The sequence below is a fragment of the Pristis pectinata genome, chromosome 4 (genome assembly GCF_009764475.1).
Source record: "Pristis pectinata isolate sPriPec2 chromosome 4, sPriPec2.1.pri, whole genome shotgun sequence".
NCBI lineage: Eukaryota > Metazoa > Chordata > Chondrichthyes > Rhinopristiformes > Pristidae > Pristis > Pristis pectinata.
Window position 1 is genome coordinate 54,862,070 of NC_067408.1, and position 26,177 is coordinate 54,888,246.

At 38.9% G+C, this 26,177-nt stretch overlaps 1 protein-coding gene across 1 annotated transcript in view; it reads right to left on the reverse strand.

Annotated features, from left to right (window-relative positions):
* The window catches only part of rnf145a (ring finger protein 145a), an 89,636-nt gene that overhangs the window by 20,850 nt on the left and 42,609 nt on the right, over window positions 1–26,177 (reverse strand). The window contains exons 4-7 of the mRNA XM_052014554.1: window positions 15,219–15,454; window positions 9,701–9,876; window positions 8,983–9,123; window positions 7,857–8,039 (exon numbers count right to left, since the gene is read on the reverse strand). Coding sequence (XP_051870514.1) covers window positions 7,857–8,039; window positions 8,983–9,123; window positions 9,701–9,876; window positions 15,219–15,454 — 736 coding nt within the window. The remainder of the gene's footprint in view (window positions 1–7,856; window positions 8,040–8,982; window positions 9,124–9,700; window positions 9,877–15,218; window positions 15,455–26,177) is intronic.

A 26,177-nucleotide genomic window follows, 5' to 3' on the forward strand; every position in this document is an offset into this window, starting at 1 on the left:
TGTTGTAGTCTCCTTTGTTTTTCTGTACTCCACTCTTATTTTTCTCTTTTCTAACTTTTGCTTTGGTCTCTGCATTGCTTCCCTGTCTTTCCGCATGGATTCCCATCCCCCTGCCATATTAATTTAAACCCTCCCAACAGCAAACAATCCCCCGAGGACACTGATCCCAGTCTTGCCCAGATGCAGACCATCCGGTTTGTACTGGTCCCACCTCCCCCAGAACCAGTTTCAATGCCTCAGGAATCTGAAACCCTCCCTCCTGCACCACTGCTCAAGCCACATATTTATCCTAACTATGCTGCTATTCCTACTCTGACCAGAACATAGCACAGGTAGCAGTCCTGAGATCATTACCTTTGAGGTCCTACTTTTCAATTTATCTCACAGCTCCCTAAATTCCTTTCATTGCCACAGTTGGAACAAAGAACTGATTTGAGTTTCAATCCATGTGAATGATAGCTATGTCTCCTTATCTTGTTTGTATCCAATCCAGGCCAAGCCTCATTGCATGGAAGGTCCAGTCCAGGTACTAGTTCCTAAAAGGTCCGTGAGGTTTTTGGTCAGCATTTTGTTTTTTCCTTGAGAACTCCAGTGTTCCTTGTTATTAAATGAGGAAACACCTTAAACTGTTGTTTTCTACAATGCTTTCCTTGATTTGAGATATCAAATCAGCACGTCTTCCATCCTGTATTGAATTGAGTGAGATGGATTTGTGGAAATTGAGGCTTCCCTTCTGATACCCAAGTAAAGTGATGTTCACTTGTGGCAGGAGTGAACTGACAGGCCAATGACTTGGGTAATAGAATGACTTTGATGATATAGGCCATGACTAATTGCATAGCAAATGAATTAGTGTGGCAACTATATACCCACATAAGAGCACAACTCAAAATGGAGTATACCAAGTCCAAAGCAGCTGTGGATAAAAATGTAAGAAATAATAGGTGTTCTTGACCCTCAGGCCTGCTCCACCATTCCATAAGATCTTGCCTGATGTGATCTTGCCCTCAGCTATATTTTCCTCCCTGTTCCCCATATCCAACTGAGGGTGAAGTATTGGAATCTGTGGTATGGTTCTGTGCAATTCATTGCTGCCTTCCTGTAAACAGTGGAGGAAACAAGTGCACCTTCCAACCACAAAATAGCTTCTGGATTTATCCTGAGTATTTGATGCATCTCAGGACATAGGGTTTGCCAAGCCTTTCACAGTCATCCATCAAAGTGCAATGAAACCCAATGAAACAGAAATAAGCCAAATTCATCATGGTGCTAAATCTATGAAAACCAGACAATCCCACCAGTTACCCACCATTCTTGCTGTTGTGCACCGAAGCTAAATTAATGGAAAGGGCCACTCTAATCTGCCTCTTTCCCGCTACTGAAAATGCCTAAACCACAGTGGCCAGAACCCAAGTCCTATCCCCTCATTAAAGGTTTTCAGTGGCACAATAAGATGAGGAGTATTTTAATAAAGAAAGGGAGAAAGGAGTGGTTGGCCACAACCAATCTGATCTTGGCCTCTATTCCAATTTCCTGCCTGGGAACCAGCATGGTGACAATGGTTGATGTTTTAAGTTTCACTGATCAGTCAATATGAGAAATGTTGCATTTCATCTCAGCAATGATTTCTGACTGCTAATTCCATGTCCACTTTGGAAGAAAGCCAAGCCTGATCCATGTAGTTAATGACAGAACATCCATGTGAGTGACACAGATCACCAAAATTTACAGTCACTAAAGAGACAGAGGATTAGCTGTACCGGCATTTAACATTGTCTTAGCAAGCACTTTACTAACCAAAAACTGATGAATTGGAAATATACCTCTGTCACTGGAAATTACATCCCAGTACGTCCAAAGTCTATGCAATAGCATTCCACCTCAACTAAAAAGCCAGCACTTAGAAGATGGTCACCAAATTTTGCAGGAAAAGGGGGTGGAAAACATGGATATCACAAGTTCTAAGCAGCACGACTAGATCATTATCTTAACTTTACACCATACTTGGAAAGCAAAACACTACATTTACTGGAAAGATGAAAGAAAACAGAAAATGCTGGAAATATTCAGCTGATCAGGCAGCATCTGTGGAGAAAGAGTTAATGTTTCATGTCAATAACTCTTCATCGGAACCGGGAAAAGCTGGACACTAAACAAGATTATCTGCAGAAAAAGGGATAGGAGAGAGAAAAAGAGGTCTGTGTCAGGGTGGAGGGCAGGAGAGACTGAATGATAAAAGTGGTAATGAAGCTGGCTGAGGAGGGTGACAAAGGCTAATATCTAGGGAGTGCGCAATAAGCCCCCCAGGTTCCCATTTCTACCCACCTGTTCTGACAATATCAGGCTCCAAACCAACACTTCTGATAGGTTTTCCTTTCTCAATGAGTTTCCCCTCCACTATACTTGATGGGGCCCTCAACTGCTTTTGTTCTATTTCCAGCACTTCATCTCTTATGCCACCTCCTCTTACACAGGAGGAGGAGCGGATCTTCTTTGTTCTCATCTTCCAGATGACCAGGCACCATGATTTCCAACACCTTCAACATGAGGCCACCATTAGACATAATCTCTCCTTCTCTTTCACCATTTCCAAGGCACCATTCCCCCAAGTTCATTTTTCCCATCTCCACTCACACCAACTCCCTTCTCAAAGCATCTTCCCTTGCACATTCAGATGTGGCAACAACTCTCCTTATACCATTTCCCTTTCCACCAGAGAAAGGAACTCTGCGAGAATCAAGGATTTATTTCTACTGCTTCCCAGTTAATGAACTGCACTTGGTGTTTACAATGCGGTCTTCTCTACATCAGAGAAACCAAATGCAAGTTTGGCGACTGCTTTGCAGAACACCTTTGTATATTTCACAAGCATGATCTCCAAGTCCCATGATTTCTGTTCATCCGTCACTATTCAATAGAAGTTCAGCACAAGCCTGAGGGACAGCACTTCATCTTTTAACGAGGCACACTGTAGTCTTCCGGATTCAATCCCACACTGAACAATTTCAGATAATTCACCACTCATGTCTTGCATCTCAATTTCAACATTTACAGTTACTTTATTTTTTCTTCTACTAATATTTTAGACACCCATCATTCCTTTTTATTTATACCTTTACTTGTTTATCAGCCTTTACCACCCTCTTTCAGCTAGCTTTATCACCACTTCTGTCATTTAATCTACTCTGCTCTCCACTTTCCAAGACCTTCCCTTTTGCATTATTCCTTTCTTACCAACTAATACTTGTTTTAATCACTATTTTCTCCATGTTCTTCAAAAATTATTGAACTGAAGCATGAATTCTCTCTCTCTCTCTCCCCAAAGATGCTCTTGGACCTGAATTATATTTATCCAATTTTCTGCTGTATTTAACATGAAATTAGATATACCTTGAAGGCAAAATAAAAACAAATCAATTTAGTGCAAACCTAAGGATCATAAACAAGAAGTATTATTTTATAGCACAAAGTAGATAAGAACCAAACAACCATAGTAGGCAATTTAATCTCACAAACCTGATCTTCCACTCAATTAGATCATGGTTGATCAGAAACTTCATGCCTGATTTTACTTCATATCCCTTAAAATCTTGGGTTAGTAAAAACCTATCAAACTTGGACTTAAAAAGAATTGACTTGACACTACTGGCCATACATACTTGGCTCCACAACAACCAAGGTTATGTGGGTTTCTACTTCATTATCTGAGTCACTACCAAGTAAATATAGTGAATAGAGGAATTCCAAACACAAACTCTCGCAGACATAGAATCATACAATGATTACAGCACTGTAGGAAGCCGTTCAGCCCATCGTGACTGGTCACATCTTACTTGCAAATTATCCCCATCTTCTATTACCTGATTGGAAAACCAAATTTTTGGCCAAGTCAGTCATCAGGTTCAACTTTTGTTAACAATTCCCCACTCAAAAATTTGAGATACAGAATGAAATGGATTTTTATCAAATGCACTTTGGAAGCCCCATATAAATAACCTCCAAAGGGACTTGCCTGTACACAACAATTAAACATCTCCTCAAAAAAATTCAATCATATCACCTCTTTTAAAGAGAAGAGCAACGCACAGAATTTTCTAAAGGAAGGTTCTACTCAGGAGTAGGACTTGGGAAGATTATCGTTGGAGCATCTATGCTGATATCTACTTTCTTCATAACAATGGAATAAAATGTACTGATCATTAAGCTTCAATATTTTTTACAGTATCATTTTTTCTAAAGCTGTCAAGCAATTAAAACATTTAATCACAGTTAATCATGCAATCAAAATGAATTGCAAGTTGATAGTGGTTTTAATTGCACTATAAAACAATAACAGGATACAAATTTCCTTGAATGGTCTAATGGGAAACATTTTTGCCTTTAAATTTAAATAGTCCAGAAAAACTGGTTTGCCTTTCTAATCTTTACTGATGCAACTTAAAAGTTCTCAAGAAGTTCAATCCCTCTATGGGCTTGCCCTTCCCTTTCTGTTAACCTCCACCAATCTTCACCTCTGCGTTTATCCTCTTGCACCACCAACCACCACTCTTCCCTCCCCCCGCTCAATTTTCCTTTGCCTCACCATCAGTAAATGTACGGCCTATTGTCAAATAGCTTCTTGATACTTACTGCTAAGCTTAAACAGAATTTTTTTGGCTGAAATACTGCAAATGGGAAGGAGCATGGCGCCGTGACAACAGAAGCAAGGAACCTTCATAGACAGCTCTGGGTCTGATCACTGCTCAATCTCCATCTGCTCTTGATGCTGGTAATCAATCCAGGTCAGTTTCATGACAATATGATTGAATGGATTAGATGGAGCTGAAGAGCAAGAACAGAACAGGTGACCCCCTCCCCCACCAGTCCCAAATGCCAGTGGAGGTGCTCCAAACATGGCCCTATCCTGAGCTCACGTCCTACTAGCAGACAGTGAATCAAATCACTCTTGGGCTTCAGTAAAAATAGCAAAATCTGAATGCTTGATCCAGACTCCTATTATGGGAAAAGATGGATCCTTGTTCCATCTCCCCCTTCCACTTTGCACTTCTACCCTCTGCCCCTTCTTCCCATCTGTTTTTCCTCCTTGCCTCCTCTCTCTCAGAACCTGTTTGCCCAGTTACCCAACACTGCTGATACTTTGTCAACAACCCACAACAACCTGGGCTTTGAGTATATTATTATGTGAAGCCCAATGCTCATTATGCCTGATGCCTTGATTCAGTGGTGAACTCTAAAGAATTATCTTATCTCGATTTTGGTACATCTCCAAATCTGACGCAATACTGTTTTCTTAGATAAGTGACAACCTATCCCTTTCCTATACTGTAAACAGGACACAAAACAACTTTTCCAAACAACTGCCACTTCCATTTTATCCCCCCATTTACAGTATCAGTATTATCAACATGTAACAAACAATCTGCTGAAGGACTGTCCTGATGCAGGGTTTTGACCCGAAACATTGATAATTCCTTTCCTCCTGCAGATACTGCTCAACCCATTGAGTTCTTCCAGCAGATTGTTTATTGCTCCAGATTCCAGCATCTGCAGTCTCTTACATCTGTCAGTATTATCAGTTTTGCTCCAAACCATCTCTTCTTTACAGTGACCAATTAACCTGCAAGCCTTTGGGATGTGGGAGCAAACCCGCACAGTCACAGGGAGAAAGTGCGAACTCCACACAGATAGCACTGGAGGTCAGGATGAAACCTGGCCTGGAGCTGTGAAGCAGCAGATTTACAGCTGCTCCACTGTGCTGTGGGAATAAACAAAGGTGACAAAATTACATTCCTCATTTTCCTGGACTATGTACGTCACTTGAGACCAGATAATAAAGGTTGATTAAGGATATATGCAATCAATTTACAGGTACTGAAACAAAATTGGCAGAAATATTAATGACTGTGCCTCAGTATTTTATGAGGAACATCAGCACAGTTGGTGAGACATTAAAAGATCAAGAAATATACTAAGTTGTTCCGTTAGAAAGTGGAGATAATGAAACTAGTGACACAGTCAATTGGATAGCAAGTTAACATCAAAATAGATTGGTTATTGGCAGTTTCTTAAAGTGGTATCTAAAAAAGGTGCAGAACAAATAAATCAGGAATGAGCTACTCAGCCCCACAAGCCTGCTGATCTAACTGTGACCTGAACTCCACAATCCAGTCTACCCAGAGACTCATCAAGAATCAATCTACCTCTGCCTTAAAATTATTTATGATGCTTTAAGGAAAACAGTTCCAAAGACTCTCATTCCTCAGACAAAAATATTTTGCCTTATTTCTGACATAAATGGGTAAACCCTTATTCTTAAACAGCAAAACATAATTCTAGATTCTGCCGTGAAGAAGCATCTTCTCAGTGTCTATCCATCAAGATGGTCAGGATCTTACGTGTTTCAATTAAGTCCCCGCTTGCAAACTTTGGTGGATACAAGCCTTCCCATCCACTCCAGGTATTAGTCCAGTAACCTTCTCTGAACTTCTTCAATGCATTGACATCCTTTCTGACAACCAAGACACCAGACCTAGTGTGATCAATCCCCTCTTGCATTACCTTGCATTCAATTCCCCAAGCAATGAACATCATTCTGTTAAACTTCAAAATACTTGGTTTAACTACATAAAGCCTTTTGCACAAGGGCACCCAGATCTCTCACTATTTAGATAATATGCCTCTTCTTGATTTTTCCTATTAGAATGTACAATTTCACACTTTCCCCACATCTGCTAGATCTTTACCACTCACTTAACATACCTGGACATAAGGGGACATATCCTTATGGTCTTCTTTACAAGTGACTTCCCTATCCATATCTGTGTCAGCTTTGTGTGAAACTATTGTTCAATATGCATCAATTTTATGAAAATAATTTGTACTTTGAAGTTTGCAGGCAACAAACATAAAAGAGCCAATGTACGTAGCTGATAGGAGGACTACAACATGTAGAAACTGTAAATAAACTCGCAGAATAGATTTGAAATTAGCAAGTGAAGTGAACTTCTATTGTGCAAAGATGAGGAATAGCAAGGCAAGTTTGAAAGTAGACACAAAGTGCAGACAAGCAGGAAACGTACTTAAATTATGAAATTTAGTTATTAAGGCTATGAATAAAATTCAAATTTCCTCATTTGTACAAGGACAGAACTGAAATCAAGCTAAACTTGTACAGAATCCTGGTTAGACAATGTCTGGGAACTGTGAATTGTTCCGGTCTGCATATTAAAAAAAAATAGAAATTCTTGAAAAGATGCAAAAAGTATTAGAATATCAGAACTTAAGTTTTACCCCAAAGGACTGAGTTCTTTTAACTACTAAACAGAAGGTCCTGAAAGCGTTTTATAGAAGAGGTAGAAGATTTGTGGGTAAGGCATTACGAAGGGCCATAAATACAAGTCAATCAGTACAAATCTAACAAGAGGACATTATTTACTCTTGGGGGTGAGAATGTAGAATTTGTTATAATACAAGAACATAAACAAGGGGATACAACTGTGACAAACAGCGGTTAATGTGACAAAGGTACATTTATCAGAAAGCTTGATAAAAACAGAAAGAAAAAGGGAACAAAGAAAATGGGGATGAGAACAGAAGGCATTGCATAACTATTTTCTCCAAAGGCCCGTTTAGTGCTGTAATTGCAGTATCACAAAATGATGGAAAGGGAAGGTGTAACACTAATGAAGCAACTTTACAACTTACATATCAGAGCAATAAGGTAGCAGAATTCTTAGTTTTTAAGCAAGTGATAAATTATGAAGGGCAATAAATGATTTTCAGGCAGCTAACACAAGTGCATGGACCAAATTTGCTTCCTCAATTTGTAAAGTACTGTAATTTTAAGACCATCTTACTTGTTTCTTGAAGCTCCAAGTGCGAGAACAATTGGATCAGCAATTTCTAACATTGACTGAAGAATGGAAGCTACCACAATGAAGAGGATGATGCTTAGCAGAAAGGCTCGATGCACAACCTGTAATTCAATCAGGCCAGTCTGCACTGCTAGGATCAGCAATGTGATACCTTCAGTCATCCCTCTGAAAAATTAAAAATAAAATTTCTCAATACAAAATTGAGCTCCATTGTGCTTCTAGTTCCAGCAACAGTTGATAAATTTTGGAAGTTAAGAGGATTTTTGACGAGTCAAATCAAGAAGTTTATAGTAATGTCACAAAAACTGGAATTTAGAAAAGTGCTTTTAATTTGGCTTATTGGCAGTTAAGTACATAGTGACACCTCCATCACTAACAGTAATAGAAGTCGCCACATCTAGTCAAGCTGATTTCCAATATCAACCCAATGCCAAAGTTCCCAAATGAACCATGTTTTAGGAGTCAACCTGAACAGTTCAAATCATCTTTGTTGTGGGAACAATTCCAGCATAATAACTTACAAACTGCAGGAGTTGGCATGCTGCTGCCAGACTCCACATGCAAGCAACATAACCAAAAGGATAGTGATGAGGAACTCCCAATTAAGTTCAGGAATTGTGCATAACCGGCCCTTAGAAGTACTTTGTATTGTCAACCTGGTCCATCCCCCATGTATATAATGTATTACAGGCCAACTCCAAAGAAGTTTTATTGAAATATGCCGAGAACATGGGTTGAATTAGAAGCAAAATCAGTTTCGGAATCAACTGATTCTTATTGTAAAGATGCTCGACAGCTAGCCAGCCAGGAAGTGCTGAATTTTTTCTTCACACACCAGAAATACATGGGTGCACCTTGGTCCAGCACACTATTTCAGCAAGTGACCCTGATGTTAGAAGTTTTAAGAACTTTATATAATAATATTTCCTTCTTAAAATCATATTTCAGCCCTTGTGTTGATGCTACCACTGGCTGCAACAATTGTAACAATTAAGGAAATCTCACCTGCACTTTTAAAAAAAATTGTCCAAACAGTTTGAGTAAATGTAATTCTTTAAAGAGCATATAACCTATTTATAGAACTTACAGGCAGTGTGCTTCATCTTACCTGTGCATTAGATTGTCATTCATGAAAGCGCCATAACCTTGAAGGTAGAATTTGCAAAGTGTGAGGACACCCAGGGTAATGAAGGAGATTGTGAACATGAGGCCCAGCAAAGAGTAAGGAGTGCTGCAACATTCTGCAATACTGCAACAAAAATGTTAGCCGATGAATGACATTTAAAAGTTGAGACCTTTGTTAATTCTGTTGGTAACACAGGAAATTGGCCAAAACAGTTCCCTCCCCACCCACCATCCCCGCCAAGTATCTTCTCCTCTACCACTGAGCATTCCTATTATTTCCACACAGCCCATCAGCAAGTCACCTAGCTCAGTATCCAATCCTAACTGGTATGCTGCTCTCCTACTATCATTTCAAATACCACATTTGAGCAGGAAGAGAGCAGGAGTCACAACAGTTAACAGTGTCTTTATAATGCTAAATTAGTCCACATTCAGCATTCAGAAAATAGTTTGTATTCATAAATTAAAATAATTTACCTAACATAGTTCTCTGCAAACACTAGCCAAACTTGAATAAATTTTATTCTAAGGTTTTTCTTACAGTTGCAGCACGCATTACAAACATTTTCATTTTGAATAGTTATCAATCTTCAGAGTTTGTAATGATCTTCAGATGGGCATTCCTCTGCAATGACCATTATTATTTGAGAATTCTATCAACAAGGCCAAACTATCAAATGACAGTGCAAAGACAATCATACCTTGTAAGGAAGAGGAAGAGCAGTCTCTCACGAGATGTAGGGTGATCGCGTGTACTGAAGTAAGAGTAGATCTGAAGAGCAAACAGGACCAGCCAGAAAACCATGAAGAGCACAGGGACAACCAACTGATTCCAGAGAGACATTCCCAATGCCAACAAGCCATAAACTTCTACTACCTGTGTGCAAAGAGATGAGATGAGAAAATAACAAGTGGAATGGGATTATACAGAAGATCTATTACTGTAGCACCACAATGCATGCTTGCCACAGGCACGAGTCAAGCATGTGAACAGGCAAACAAAATTAATTCATGCTTCACATCGGATTGCAATACCACCATTACTTCTGAATAAATAAGTTTTCAAATAGATCTTGGTATTTCTCTCAATCCTTTGTCATTTACTTAAATATATAATCTATATGAGCAACCTCAACTTAATGTGACCAATAAAAGGCAAAGTTTGAACCATAGAACAATACAGCACAACACTGGCCCTTCGGCCCACCATGTTGTGCCGCCCTTCAAACCACACCTAAGACTATCTATCCCCTTCCTCCCACATATCCCTCTATCTTAAATTCCTCCATATGCTTATCTAACAATCTCTTGAACTTGACTAATGTATCAGCCTTCACCACCATGCCAGGCAGCGCATTCCATGCACCAACAACTCTCTGGGTGAAAAACCTCCCTCTGACATCTCCCTTGAACTTCCCACCCATTACCTTAAAGCCATGTCCTCTTGTATTGAGCATTGGTGCCCTGGCAAAGAGGAGCTGGCTGTCCACTCTATCTATTCCTCTTAATATTTTGTACACCTCTATGTCTCCCCTCATCCTCCTCCTCTCCAAAGAGTAAAGCCCTAGCTCCTTCAGTGTCTCCTCATAATCCATACTCTCCAATCCAGGCAGCATCCTGCTAAGTCTCCTCTGCACCCTTTCCAACACCTCCACATCCTTCCAAAAATGAGGCGACCAAAACTGGACATAGTACTCCAAGTGTGGTCTAACCAGAGTTTTGTAAAGCTGCATCATTACTTCGCGGCTCTTAAACTCAATCCCACAATTTATGAAAGCTAACATCCCATAAGCTTTCTTAACTACCCTATCCACCTGTGAGGCAACTTTCAGTGATCTGTGGATACGAACCCCCAGATCCCTCTGCTCTTCTACACTGCCCAGAATCCTGCCATTTACCTTGTACTCTGCCTTGAAGTTTGTCCTTCCAAAGTGTACTACCTCACACTTCTCCGGATTGAACTCCATCTGACACCTCTCAGCCCAGCTCTGCATCCTATCAATATCCCTCTGTAAGCTTCAGCAGCCCTCCACACTATCCACAACACTACCGATCTTTGTGTCATCTGCAAACTTGCTAACCCACCCTTCCATCCCCTCATCTAAGTCATTAATAAATATCACAAAAAGTAGAGGTCCCAGAACCGCTCCCTGTGGGACACCACTAGTCACAGCCCTCCAATCCGAATGCACTCCCTCCACCACAACCCTCTGCTTTCTACAGGCAAGCAATCCTGAATCCACACACCCAAGCCTCCCTGGATCCCTTGGCCTCTGACCTTCTGAAGAAGTCTACCATGCGGAACCTTATCAAACGCCTTACTAAAATCCATGTAGACCACACCTACTACACCACCCTCATCAATCTTCCAGGTCACCTCCTCAAAGAACCCTATCAGGCTTGAGAGGCAAGATCTTCCCGTCACAAAGCCATGCTGGCTGTCCCTAATCAGTCCACCATTCTCTAAATGCTCATAGATCCTATCTCTTAGAATCCTTTCTAACAGCTTACCCACCACAGACGTAGGGCTCACTGGTCTGTAATTCCCTGACCTATCCCTACTACCTTTTTTGAATAAGGGGACAACATTCGCCACCCTCCAATCCTCTGGTACCATCCCCGTGGACAATGAGGACTCAAAGATCCTAACCAACAGTTCAGCAATCTCCTCCCTCGCCTCACGAAGCAGCCTGGGGAATATTCCGTCAGGCCCCGGGGACTTATCTGTCCTAATATTTTCTAACAACTCCAACACATCCTCTCTCTTGATATCTACATACTCTAGAACATTAACCTTACCAACACTGTCCTCAGCATCATCAAGACCCCTCTCCTTGGTGAATACTGAAGAGAAGTATTCACTGAGAACCTCACCCACCTGCACAGCTTCCAGGCACATCCTCCCACCTTTGTCTTTAATCGGACCTACCTTTACTCTTGCCATCCTTCTGCTCTTCACATACGAGAAAAAAGCCTTGGGATTCTCCTTAACCCTACTCGCCAAAGACTTTTCATGTCCCCTTCTCGCTCTGCTCAGCCCCTTCTTAAGTTCCTTCCTTGCTACTCTATATTCCTCACGAGCCCTGTCTGATCGTTGCTGCTTACACCTTATGTACGCTGCCTCCTTCTTCCTAACTAGTTGTTCCACCTCTCTTGTCACCCACGGTTCCTTCACCTGCCATTCCTTCTCTGCCTCACCGGGACAAACTTATTCCTAACATCCTGCAAGAGATCCCTGAACATTGACCACATCTCCATAGTACATTTCCCTTCAAAAATGTCATCCCAATTTACACTCCCAAGTTCTCACCTTATAGCCTCATAATTTGCCTTTCCCCAATTAAATATCTGCCCGTCCTCTTTGCTCCTATCCTTGTCCATGACAATTCTAAAGGTTATAGAACAATGGTCACTTTCCCCCAAATGCTCACCCACCGATAGATCTGTCACCTGTCCCGGTTCATTACCTAAAACTAGATCTAATATGGCATTCCCTCTAGTCGGCCTGTCAACATACTGTGACAGGAATCCATCCTGGACACACTTCAACTCTGCCCCATCTAAACCTTTAGTACTAAGTAGGTGCCAATCAATATTTGGAAAGTTGAAGTCACCCATTATAATAACCGTGTTATTTTCACATCTTTCCAAAAACTGCCTCCCAATCTGCTCCTCAGTATCCCTACTGCTACTGGGGGACCTATAGAATACTCCCAGGAGGGTAACTGCTCCTTTCTTGTTCCTAATTTCCACCCATTTTGACTCTAGAGAGGATCCTTCTGCATGATCCACCCTTCCTGCAGCTGTAACAGTGTCCCTGACCAGTATTGCCACCCCTCCTCACCCCCTCCCTATCCCTTTTAAAACACTGAAAACCAGGAATATTCAAGATCCATTCCTGCCCTGATGTCAGCCATGTCTCTGTAATAGCCACAATATCGTAGTCCCACGTACTTATCCAATCTCTCAGTTCATCTCCCTTATTCCTGATGCTTCTTGCATTTAAGTAAATGCACTTTAGCCCATCCATCTTACAACTTTTATAGTCTGTACTCTGCTTCTCCTTCCTCAAAGCCTCTCTACCCGTCAGATCTGACTTTTCCCCATTCCCTTCTTCCTCTGACCTACTCCTCCGGTTTCCTTCCCGCTCGCAATCTAGTTTAAACCCTCCTGAACCACCATAGCAAACCTGGCTGCAAGGATATTGGCCCCCCTCAGGTTCGGGTGTAACCCGTCCTCTCTGTACAGGTCCCACCTTCCCCAGAAGAGATCCCAATGATCCAAAAATCTAAAACCCTCCCTCCTGCACCAACTTCTCAGCCACGCATTTATTTGCCATCTCCTCCTATTCCTACCTTCACTATCGCACCAAATCAATTTGTCAGGTACAAAAATAGAATGGAAAATGGAAGCATTAATACTCATGCAACGCTGAATACTTTTAAGAGTCTAGGATTCAAAAATGTTAAGGTAGCAGGAGAGGAAACTTGATTTATTCCTTCTTCTATGTGGATGTTGACACAAGTGGAAAATGTTTTTGTTACACAGATGTGAACCCCACAAATAAATATATACAAATTTGATGAAGAAGGAAGAAAAATAAAGTGGCAGATTTACCTCTCAAAACTTATTAACCAAATAGCTAAAGAAATGAACAAAGATTAAAAAAAATCCAGGCCAACTTTTGAATGTGCTTGCAGGCAATTGTTACATGTTTAACCAAGTGAAAGCCCACTATCAGATTAGAATTTTCTGCAGTATGCGCAAATCTAAAATCCCCGAAGTTGCTAGAGTGAGGACATGATGTACATGGTAATTTTTAAAAGAGTTTTTCCTTATCCTTCAATTCAGAATTTTCTGCATCAAAAATTGTCAGGCATTGGAGTTACAGTGCTGCAAGGTCAGTGGAACATGTGCAATTGTGATTAATGACAGGACAAAAAGTACATCCCCTTAAAAGGATGGAGGAAAATAGAAGGAAAATGGGGCAAATTAGAAACAATTTAGATATAGAAAAAGAAAAAAGTTTGAATTGAGAGAAAAAGTGAGACGAGGTAAAATCCAAAATATTGGGAACTTCAAGAACAGTTTAATGCAGGCACAAATAAAAAAACTTTTCCCCTTGTGAGCTGGAGAGGTTGAGTTGCTTTACAGGAACAAACTCATCAGAAAAAATGAGTTTTGATTTTTTCCAGAAGAAAAGAAAAGCATATGCCCTAACCTTTTCAGATAAAATTCTTTCTCCACAAATGCAAAAATTCTTGGAAATTCATGGAAAGTTTGATATTGACATTAAGTTGTCATTTTCACAAGACAAACAGTACAGAAATGGGTGGCAATCATCAAGCAGCACACCTCTCCTCGTCGTAGGCTGCTTGATGATTTACCTAATAACTTAACTCTTTTCCTGGATCCATGCTTCTGTAAATCTTTTATAATGGGTTATTATTATTTTCCACTCGCAATTATAGAGCAATTTTATGATCAAATCAATATAAATTTTAAAAGCTGTCTTGGAAATAGCAATACTGTTTTTTGAGTAAAAAATAATTTTTTAAAAAGCAACAGAAGTCTGGTCAAGTTTCTCTCAACCAAAGAAGATTTTAGCAATTTTTGAACTAAACTTGCAACAGTTATGTTGGTCAGGAGGACTCTCAACCTCAAATGCAAAACAAAAGGTAAAGCAACCACACAAAATAAAGTCAGAAACAGTACATTAACAAAATGTGTTATACTAACAACTAAATGGAAAAATTACATTTAATAACTGAAATTTTAAATGACAATTCAGACAAGCAGGATTGTGTTGAATTTGACAAGAAATGAGACATCAATGAAGATATACAAATATCAAAAACAAGTATGGTTTGAAATAGGGCTGCAAGTCATAGAATTTACCCAAGAAACAGTCACAAGCAATTGAAACTCAGTTAAGATATAGCACTATGGGCAGTAAAGTGGACCTCAGTGAGAAGATAGAAAAAAATCTCCTGTTAAGAGGAGTACTAAAGGCATACCTGGAACACTCAGAGCAGGACTGCTATCAGCTGATGGACATAACTCATAGAAGGGCACAGGAAAAAGGCTTTGTTTGGAGTGAGGCAAAGGGCAAAGAGGACAAGACTGGAAAATTTGGGGGAGGAGGGGAGAGGAACAGGCAGTGCAAAAGACAGAAGCTTAGAACAAGTCTTGAATAATCAACTACAGAGCTTTTCTCACCTGCACCAGCTCCCTATAGGCTGATTTGGCCAGCTTGTACGGTACCAGCAGGTTCGAGGCCAGAAAATAAAGCACCTCCAATCCCGTGAATATCATGGCAAATCTGTTGATAATGATGAGCATTTCCACAGGAACCATGCAGAATCGTGCCAGCAAGGGGAGCAGGTGGGCAGAAAAAAGCCAGATCTGTTTTGTCTTCATTACAAAGGAGCAAAGTGTGCACACCACCAGTTGTCCTGTATTAAACATAGCAACATAAATGCAACTTGAACTGATCCACTCAAGGTTAAACTATGTCACAACAAAAGGTCATTAGATCAGTAGGCTAAATTTATTTTCTGCTGTCTCCTTGCCATCAATTAATTAGCCTTAACTCATTCTCCATTACGAGTTCAGTGAATGTGGGTAAACTGCCATGATAACTACAGAGAGTGAGAGGAATATAGAGACCACAAAAAAGAATTCTTTTCCTCTTCCAAATCTCTTTGTTGTACCCCAAGCATAATTTGAAGGTTCAAAAAGGGCTAGAAGACATGACTCACTGTATACCAGTAAAACCATAACATTTGGTGCATTTATGTTAAACCAAGGGTAAGTTTCCGCAATTTGTTCTAAAATGTTTTGAAATGGTTTCATATTTGTGAAGAGAGTGTAATGCAGGTTTAAAATTACAACACTGTGATATTACTAATATAGAAATGTTACATTGAGAATGGAGATTAATACATTAAGACTAGTTGTTTACAAGTCCCCCACTCAAAAGCTCACATCACATCACTGCATTATATATTCTGAAGGTGGTTTTGACTATTGGATCCAATCCTCACGTGACATCCATATGTGTGCATTTCAAGCAAAGGATAATGCACAATGACACAAGTTTCCAACCATGCTGAACCACTTACATCCCTACATACATCAGAATTGAGGCCAACAAATTCAGCTTAGGCTGAGAATTGAAGGAGATTGCTGCATTTTTGCAAGAAATTAAAACGGTTGCAGAATCTATTCATCTTGAGACTAAGGAAAATATCAAGTAATGGATCAAGTGAATATTCATGATAAACCATAGAAACCTTACACGAGACTACAGTAGTAAAGAGAAAATTGCATGCAATGTGCAACAGATGGGAAACTCTATAACCATGGCTTCATCAGCCGTACTTGGATTCAGATTTTCAATAATTTTTAGTGATCCTACCAATGCAGTAATACTGCAAAATGAAGAGTAAAGCTATTCAAATCTCTCATTTATTGCAATGAGGTAGTTGGAGAAACAACTGGCTGCAAGACTGATGTCTTTCAAACAATTTTTTTTAAATTTAAATTTTACTTACAGCGTGGTAACAGGCCCTTCCGGCCCAACGAGTCCACGCCACCCGTTTTAAACCCAAATTAACCTACCCGTACGTCTTTGCAATGTGGGAGGAAACCAGAGCACCCGGAAGAAACCCATGCAGATACGGGAGAACGTACAAACTCCTTACAGACAGCGACGGGAATCGAACCCCGATTGCTGGTGCTGTAATAGCGTTGCGCTAACCGCTACGCTACCGTGCCGCATTTACTACCAAGAATCAGTAACATTATGCAGTAGCAAACAAATATTACACAGGTAACCATGTTAAAAAAAAATTGTGAATAATCTAAAGCTTTGGACTTAATAAATTTACATTTCCAACAACATTTTCAAGGGCAACCTTAAGTGAAAGCTGACACAGCATCTTTTGTCCAAAAGTAATTCCCTCCATTGATTCAAGACTACTGTAACATCTACAGGAAAAAAGTTAACTTTGTGCTATTTTTGATAACTTTTTGCAAAAGAAAGGTCAACATTGAAGTGTGAATGCAATGATTAGCTGTGGGAACAGAGGGGATAGGTCCTGTTATATACTCAAGCAACCATAAATGTACTTTAAAGGGGGGGGGGGGGGTCACTGAAGGAATTTCTCCCTTGTTTGGGTATGACCGAGCAATTTAACATTTTCTCATTCTAATGCAGTGGCTGAGATCAGCTAAAACAAAAGCTACAATTCAAATATGCAACAGATATAGTACGCACACCTCAGCTATTTGCCAGCTAATTTTGCTGAGCTCCAGAGAACCCAGAAATAGCAGCTTAAATAGAAACTACACAAACTTAACAGATAGAAGGCCCTGTCTGTGTTATGTGAAGGCTGTGTTATGGAACAGAGGGTTTCAGAGTTGTGTCCTTGTAGCAATCATCATAACCGTCTGTGTTGAACAAAACTAGTCAGTCATTTGTAAGTAAGCATAATTTTAAGGACATGTTTGGCACTTTTTATTAAATTCATACTTCCAGCACTTTTCTGATTCAACTCTTTGATCTAACTCTTCGTCATGACCGCTGTATTTGGGAGTGGGGATAGAGGACGTAGAGGAAGATTGAAACACTTGTGGAAGGAAAACTGACTATTTTTAATCAGTGCTGACAAAAAATATTTTTTCTACACAACGCACACATAACATTTATAATTTAAGACAAATCTGTTAACTGAATTACAATAAACAAACCAGAAAAGTTCTATTTTCCAAATCTGCAACAATTAAATTCCATAGCACATGGTTCAAAAGTCACACTGTTACACTATTGCACAATGGGACATTTGAACCATGTGCTTATCTATTCATTTGAACTATTCACATTCTCATCCTCTTCTTAGCTTTTTAGCATTATCAAGAGAGAAAACAGAAGACAATTTTGTGCACTTTACTCATTAATATATACACCTTATAGTTTGGATTTGCTTGGTATGTCAACTTTTTTATATATAAAAAAAAAACCTTGGCACATTTTGATTTCTTCTGACTAAATTAGTCACCTTGGCAGTTTTCAATCTAAACCCAATCTTTTCATTCTCCTTACACCTTATCTGTAACAAAGTAGAGCTGCCTGGTCCATTGTGTCTGTCCAGTTGTTTTAGCTTGTACCTTCATAGCTGATCTTCCAGTACAGATATTGGTTCAATTTTTGTTTAGATCCTATATCAGAACTTCTCCCAAAGCCCAAGGATTCTAAACCTCTCCCTCAAGTCTCGTCATGAACCATCCTTCTGAAAGAATTCCATCAGAAATTATTGTAATTCTCCCTTCACCCTTAAGCTTTAGCTGTTCATGCTATACAAGACAAGCATTTATTGAAAATACTTTCTTACACATCGAAGCTAAATGTTTGAAGCATCCAAGTGGATACCCAAATCATAGTTCTAACAAGCAGACCTCTAGGGAATCTCATTCTCAAATCAAATTTACATTTGTTTCTTTGTCAAATGGATATGAGAGATCCCTGGCGATTTAACTAAGTCACTGAAACAACAATGGTATTTGTTCTAATCCCCAGTGCAGTCCTGGGTTAGCTGATCTCAGCAGTAAAGGCATCACAGTTCACATCAGCATGAAAAAGTCAGCTTTTAAAATTCTATTAAATCAGTGACACAAACTGGATAAACAGCTTGTGTATATTTTAGGTTTCATCATAATTGGACATACAAAACCGTAGCATTCAAATCATTTAGTTGAAATATTGCCTTGCCTCAAACACAAATCATTTCTATTAATGCAAGGTAGAAAAGGCAACCAACATCTATGGAACTGTAATCCAACAGGGACTTGAAAGGTTTTAAGAGGAGAGAGGGAATAAAAACTAAGAAAAATGGACAGTATCTGTGGGAAAGAACAAGGTGACACATTCAAACCCATCTTGTACATTTATTCAAGGGTTTATTCAGATGTACCAAGGAAAGGCAGACAGAAATGACCAACTTCCCTCAAGCAAGACCAAAAACCAGAAGATGTACACTAAAGTTAATTGGTAGAAGGGTTGGAGGAAAGTTGAAAAGAATGGTGAGGTCTGGAACTCACCTGGGAGGAGGATGGAAGCAAAAACCTTCTCTGCTTTTTTTTTGAAAAAAAGTATCTGTCAGAACACTTGAAAAGCCATAATCCTACTCCCTAGTCTTGCAGGTTAACTGCAAATCCACCTTTGGCTACCATGATCACAATGTGCCAAATAACCTCTTCCAGTGCTGAATGTATGTTTCTAGAATCCCAGAGCACGGATACTGATTCTTTTTCATGAGATTACTATGCTTTCCTGTTAAGTGTATTTGCTGGAAATATCAATTTTGATTTTTTTTTAAACAGATGGTAAGCATCTCTGAATCAGAATGAGAATCAACCATTTGAAACGAAGCCCTTTGGATGCAGTAATGACAAGTGTGCCAGCAGAAGTGGTTTTATTTTCCACAAAGTCCTGAGAGACACTCAGACTAAGTACCAGCATTAGCACACCACCCATTTACCTTTTAGTTTGCAAGACTCAAAGGTTTCCGTCTCTAGAAATTTGTAACTTTATTTAGTACCAACACTAAGTTAACCCCCTGTCAACTGACACATGAAGGCATCACATCTGCTTTCAAAGTCACTACTTTATTATACCACTTGAAGTAGTTTAGCTTACAGACCCCAGAAAACAAACTGGATGAATTCAAAATCTGTGCCACATTATAAAGATGACAGTCACAACACAAGTGTTCACATTATACTGCAGTATTAAATGCACAATAGAGCGACAGAGTCCAACCGTGGGAACAGACCATTCAGCCCACCAGATCTGTGCTGACAGAATCAAAGTCAAGCTTATTGTCATATGCACAGTACATGCACGCACAAGTGCAATGAAAAACTTACTTGCAATCCCATACTCAAACAATTGGTCTATAACCTTCTATATCTAGGTGATTGAAGTGCTCAAGTAGTCACTTCTTAAATGCTATTAGTGACTCTGCTTCCTTAACTCTCTCAGGCAGTGCATCCCAGGTACTCACCAGTCTCTGGGTGAAAAAGGTCCCCTTCAGATCCCCTATAAATCACCTACCCTTTACCCTAAATCTATGTCCTCTAGTTTTATCCATCTCAGATATAGGGAAAGGTTTCTACAGTCTACCATATCTACACTCCTCAAATTTTATACATCTCAATCATGTCCCCTCTTAATCTTCTCCACTCGAGAAACAACAGACCTAGCTTCTCCACTCTCTCCTCATAACTAAAATGCTCCATCCCAGGCAACATCTCTTCTGCACCCTCTCCAGCAGTACCACATCTTTCCTATTTCACGGTGACCAGAACTGCATGCAGTACTCCATCTGAGATCTGACCAAAGTTTTATGAAGTCGGAGCATAACCTCCCTGCTCTTGTATTCAATGCCCTGACTGATGAAGGCCAGTATAAATAAATATTTAAATGGAAAGACGAACAGCATGACTCATGATTTCACAATTAGGAATGTTCACATTTATGCCAAAGAAGCAATGTAACCACACAATGTCATTAGTTATAGGGAATTGAAAATAATGTTTTGGAATCTGACTGCTCAACAGCAACAATTATGCACTCTGCTGATCAAGCACAGTTAGTATTAAAACTCCACTTGCACTACCACAACAGTAAATTCTAAAACCCTGACTACAACACAACTATTAATTGCATCACTGCATTTTATGATGCTGCTTCATAGTTAAAGATCGATGATTACTGGAATCTTCCACCATGTTCAGAATTTTAAAAAATTCATTTCTTTACCATCTCTCACATCCCTTTCAGGACTTCCCAAGGCACTTTACAACCAATGAAGAAATAAGTGCAGTCAATCCTTTTCTGTAGGAAACACAGTAACTGATTTACAGCAACATGCTACTTACTTACTTGTTCATTAAGTTTCAAATGAGCCATAAAATAATTGCTTTTTTCTATGTTCCTTTAATAAGATATATTCAACTTTGGATAAAATGCTTTCCTATTTTTCCCAATATAAAATACAGAGACCATATAATTTCATCATGTGTGGTTCACAAAACAGCATGATAACAATGCTAGTAAAGTAACTGGCTCTGCAACAAAATGAAGGGTCTCTGAAATAAACAATAGAAAATGGGAGGCCCTCTTCTGCAGCAAAAGCTGATGAACATGAAAAAAATACTGCTCTGCTTAATATGGGAGTGCTTGATCCTGATATGTGCCTAAAACAAGCCGCCCTGGCAACACAAATAAAGAGACTTTTTGTTTATGCAAGGTTTATTGGTTAACAATTTGCTTTTTCACTTAATAGGCATTTAAAATCTTAATTATAGGTTGGAAATTAACCCAAGATTTGAAAAATACTATAATAAAAGCAGAAATACTGGAAATAGAAGGTTAGGCTGCAGCTGTAAGAAAAACAGAATGAGTATTTCAGACTGTTCTGACAAAGGGTCAGAAACCTGAAACTTGCTCTTTCTTTTTCAATCTTTTTATTGAATTTCAAATTCATTCAAATTAATGTACATAACATTAATAATTATACATATGATGTGAAGAGATCGGGATAACAATAATAACAATTACTATTTATACTCAAGGAGTAAAATATGTAATCTGGACCTCCTGCTCTCTTGCTAAATGCACATAATGCATAAAAAAAAAGAAATTGAAAAGACATTTGATTATATGAAAGGAAACTCCCAAATCAAAAAAAATATAATAATAGACAAAAGCAAACCAAAAAGAAAAAAAACTGGACTGATATTTCTTAGATTAAAAAAAACATTATTATGTCGTCAGCTCTGCTCCTCTATATTCAAAGGCTAGTGAAAGGGATTCGAAAAAGGTCTGCTTATATCTAATGGAAATACTGAATAAATGGACTCCAAACTTCCTCAAATTTAAGCAAAGGATCAACAGTACCACTCCTAATTTTTTCGAAGTTTAAATGTGTTATAGTTTGAGAAAACCATTGAAATGTAGTGGGGGGGGGGGGGGGGGGGGGAACTTGAACTCTCTCTCTTCCCACAGATGTAACATGACCTGCAAAGTACTTACAGCAATTTTTCTATTTTCTATTTCCAGCATTCTTATTTTCATTCGAAGAACCTTTTTCTTTGAAAAAAAGGTGGAATGAATTCAGACTCAAAACCCTGAAGTAGCAACTTGGAGGGGATGGGGAGTAGCAGGAGAAGCACGTTCACCAACAAAATGATTGGGAGGCCCTTCTCAAATAGTTAAAGGCATCTCAGAGGGAAAGGATAGTCCCTTTTAAACAAGAGTTAGTCAACATTATCTTGCCTATTAAAGATCAATATATTTGGTCAATAACTTCCCTGAAGATAATGATGTTGGCACATTTTGTGCAAATCTGAGGGCAATATGTCATGGCTGGTTAACAACTGCACTGGTCCCCCAGAAGAGTGGAAAAAAAAGTTTTTTGTTCTGTAGAAATATAATACTTAAATAGTTCAATAGAGAAAGACTACTCTGAGGAAAAGTACAGCTATGGAAATGTAGCAAAGAAGAACATAAAATTTTATGCATCTGTTTTACATTGTGAAAGACAGTCAATTGTCCCACAGATTTAATATGACAGAAACATTCTTCCAAGAGCTAGCAATGCAGCCAATGTTAAGAGATATTAAAGAGACAAGATATGGATGATAAATTTTGTAATCTAGATACCATACGAGTGGGGCTTTGATACCCATTTAGGCAGCTGATCATATATACATTTATGGCTGTGAACATTAAGCAAGTAGAGTAGGAGTTTCAGACATTGGTGCCACGGTGACCAGGCAGCTGGAACCTATGCTGATGCACATGAGCTGCAGACAAAGTGAGGTGTTGATCTGGCAAGTCAACTCAGGAAAAAGTACATTCAGCACAAGCTGAAGAGAAATGCTTGTACATGACAACTATCCACTGATGTAGGAATTAATGAGTTGATAGTGACTCAAGTAATTTGAAAACAGAATCATGCAAGTTAGTTTGAAGTGAAGTGATTTGTAATAGTGCTAAGAGAGTTGATATGTTGCGATTAATGTCATAACTTCAACAAAGCTATAAAGTTAGTTTCTTATCTGTCTTGTTATAAATTGCAAACTCAAACTCCTATGAGAGACGGAAGGGTGGAGAACAACTGAGTTCCAACTGCTTCACTCTAAACTGCTCTAATACTTTTCTTATCCAATAGAGGCAACCCTCTTTTGGTCTTCTGGTCCATAAGATAAGAATAATCTAGGAATGTGGATTTCTTTGCAGCTGTCATTACAAACGCAAAGTGATCTAGCAACCAATGTGTTTCTGTGGAGATCAAGATCGCAAAACAGCAATTCATGGTTTATCACTCTATTAAGCAATTTGTCAACAAGTATTTTTTTTGTACATTCAATGGACATCAGTACTTTGAAATTCAATATTCCTATCACTTCCTGGGTTCCAGACGCAGTTCCAAAGGGCAATATATTTCTATCTATTCTAACCCAGCTTCAGAATCCCATTCCATTCTCGAGCATCATTTCGCCTTCCTATATTAGCAAACCAGTCTCTGACCTTGCAACTTTGATGATAAATCAGTAGTCTGAAACAAAGCCACTCAGATTTATACAAAGACATTTCTTGCAACTATAAGGACACGATAACCCAACACTTCTGCCTGTGGCAGCTCCATAAGATCACTTGAATATAAGTCTTGCTGGTCCAGATTGAAATTATTTTTTTTGAAACTGGAACTGGAAATCTGCAATTAAATCCTCCACGGAAACCAGATTACCCGAAACATTTTGTCTATTGCGGGATCATCAACCAGGCAGAGCATGAGGTTAGAATCTAAAAACTATAAAAATAATGTGAATATGACAAAGAAAGTTTAAGCTTACTAAAAAGAAACTAGTAGTTAAATTGCATCAGGATAAGTAGGTGCTTTCAATGAAACAAAGTAAACAGGGAAATTAATGAAGTAAAGAAAACACGGAATGAAATGGAAGTATTGCTTTTAGATTGAACATGCCAAAGATTTTGATTAATACATATATAAAAAAAGACCAAAGATGGAAATCCTACAAATGTAAAGACAATTGGTATTGGTATATTATTGTCACTTGTACCGAGGTACAGTGAAAAGCTTGTCTTACAAACTGATCGTACAGGTCAATTCATTACACAGTGCAGTTACATTGAGTTAGTACAGAGTGCATTGATGTAGTACAGGTAGACACAATAACAGTACAGAGTAAAGTGTCACAGCTACAGAGAAAGTGCAGTGCAATAAGGTGCAAGGTCGGGTGGGGGGGTGGAAGGATTAACAATACACTGGAGACCTTTTGTCTATTTGGCAAAGATGGCAAAGACTACTTAAGTTTGCTTCTTTCCCTTTGACTCAGTGTCGTCAAACTGACTTCCTCATTTGTTACTGAAATTTAGCTAGAAAGGCTGGACTAGCAGCTGGAGGGAAATTTTACAAAGACAAAGACTCATTAAGATGCCAGAGGTATGAATTTAATATTGCCATTTTATGCAGAACAAAACAATTGTGCCATGGTATTGTGCATGAATAAAAGTCTACTGCTAATTTTATCCCTGAGCAAAACCTAAAAGTGGCAATACCAATTCCTTGAAAATAGATTCAACTAATTTGGATAGAGCATTCTCAATGCAGTCAAGTGTTAAGATGCTGGCATATAACATGAATGTGCGTACGAAAACCTCACCTTCACCTAAAAACAAAGAACATTTTGGCAACCCCTTTATTTCAAGAAGCACCTACCATCAAATACTACCAAAAGAGCTCCTCAATGTTTCCAATGAAGCAATTCAAACTAAAACACTGTCAAAGCACAATGGTATCTTCTGGGTAAGTTGAAGATGGATGGGGTACTGCAATAACTACTATCCTCTAATTACCTGATAGTTAGTGGGGCAATGGGGAGAAAAGTTAGTGAGAGAAGAGTTTTAGAGCTGAAGAGGCAAGGTTTTTCAGCATTTGAAACTCTGTAATAAAGTCAATGCACACAAAAATTGATTTGTTAACAAATCTGTCCAATTATTAGAAGTCACTCAATTTCATCAACAGTTTTGACTATCAAAAATGCAAGTGGAGCACTAATTTGTAAATTTGTTTTAGGGTCTTCACAAATAGTTCTGTATTCTTTCCACCATTCAATGATATTGACAGGGAGTGCTGTTTTCCTGCGACTGTAAAAGTGATTGAGGTTTTGGTAATAAAAATAATAAATGGGCCAACAAGTCGTGGTCACCGAATCAATACTTTTAGCCAATTTATCTAAAATATATCAGAAAGCATCAGAATAATCAAACTCTGAACATAGGATTTTGCCTCTAACTAATTTGCTGCTGTCTGCAGCAAAGGAAATTTTTCAGTTAATCTATCAACGTCAAAGCTAATGATTCACATTCAATAAGTGCAGTAAGAGCTTGGATCCCCTTGGCTCCCTGGACACTATTTTCTTACAATAAAGGGTATTAAGCACACTTCATTAATGCAGTCTAATGCCAAGAATCAAGGGTTATCCTAGGTATTAGACAGCACAGTGGAGTTGAGGCCAGTACAGACCAACACTGAGGTAACAGAGAAAGCTTAAGGTGCCATATTGCCAATTGTTGCTTTTATTTCTTTTAAGTTCCTATATGTTATGCAAGGATTAAACTACATTAAATATCAGGAGGAATGTTTCCTAGAAGATAATGGAATGTAGCCAATCCATGCAGTGGCCTTCATATGTAAACTTACAAATATAGAATCATTGTATTATTTCCAAAAGATCTGGACCAATTATGGGGCTGCAACAAAAAATCAAGGCATTCGAAAGACAGAGCACAGCAAATGTGTCCTGCAAGACAAGCTTTCTGATTCTAAGGGGACCAATGAGAAATCGTCTGAATTTTTGTCTCCTTAAATTGACCTTTGATTTTTGATCTGCATTTTGTTTTGCCTCTCTTAGATCTTTCCAAAGCTGCTAGTAGGAGGGTATATTGAAAATGTTGTTAAAGTCACAGTGGCTTTTCTGGGACAGACTCAAAAACTAGCTTCATGTCCACTACATCTGATTCCTCAAAAATTTCTTTTGAAAATAATTGCACTTCTAACCCCCTACTCAAAATTCTAAACTTAA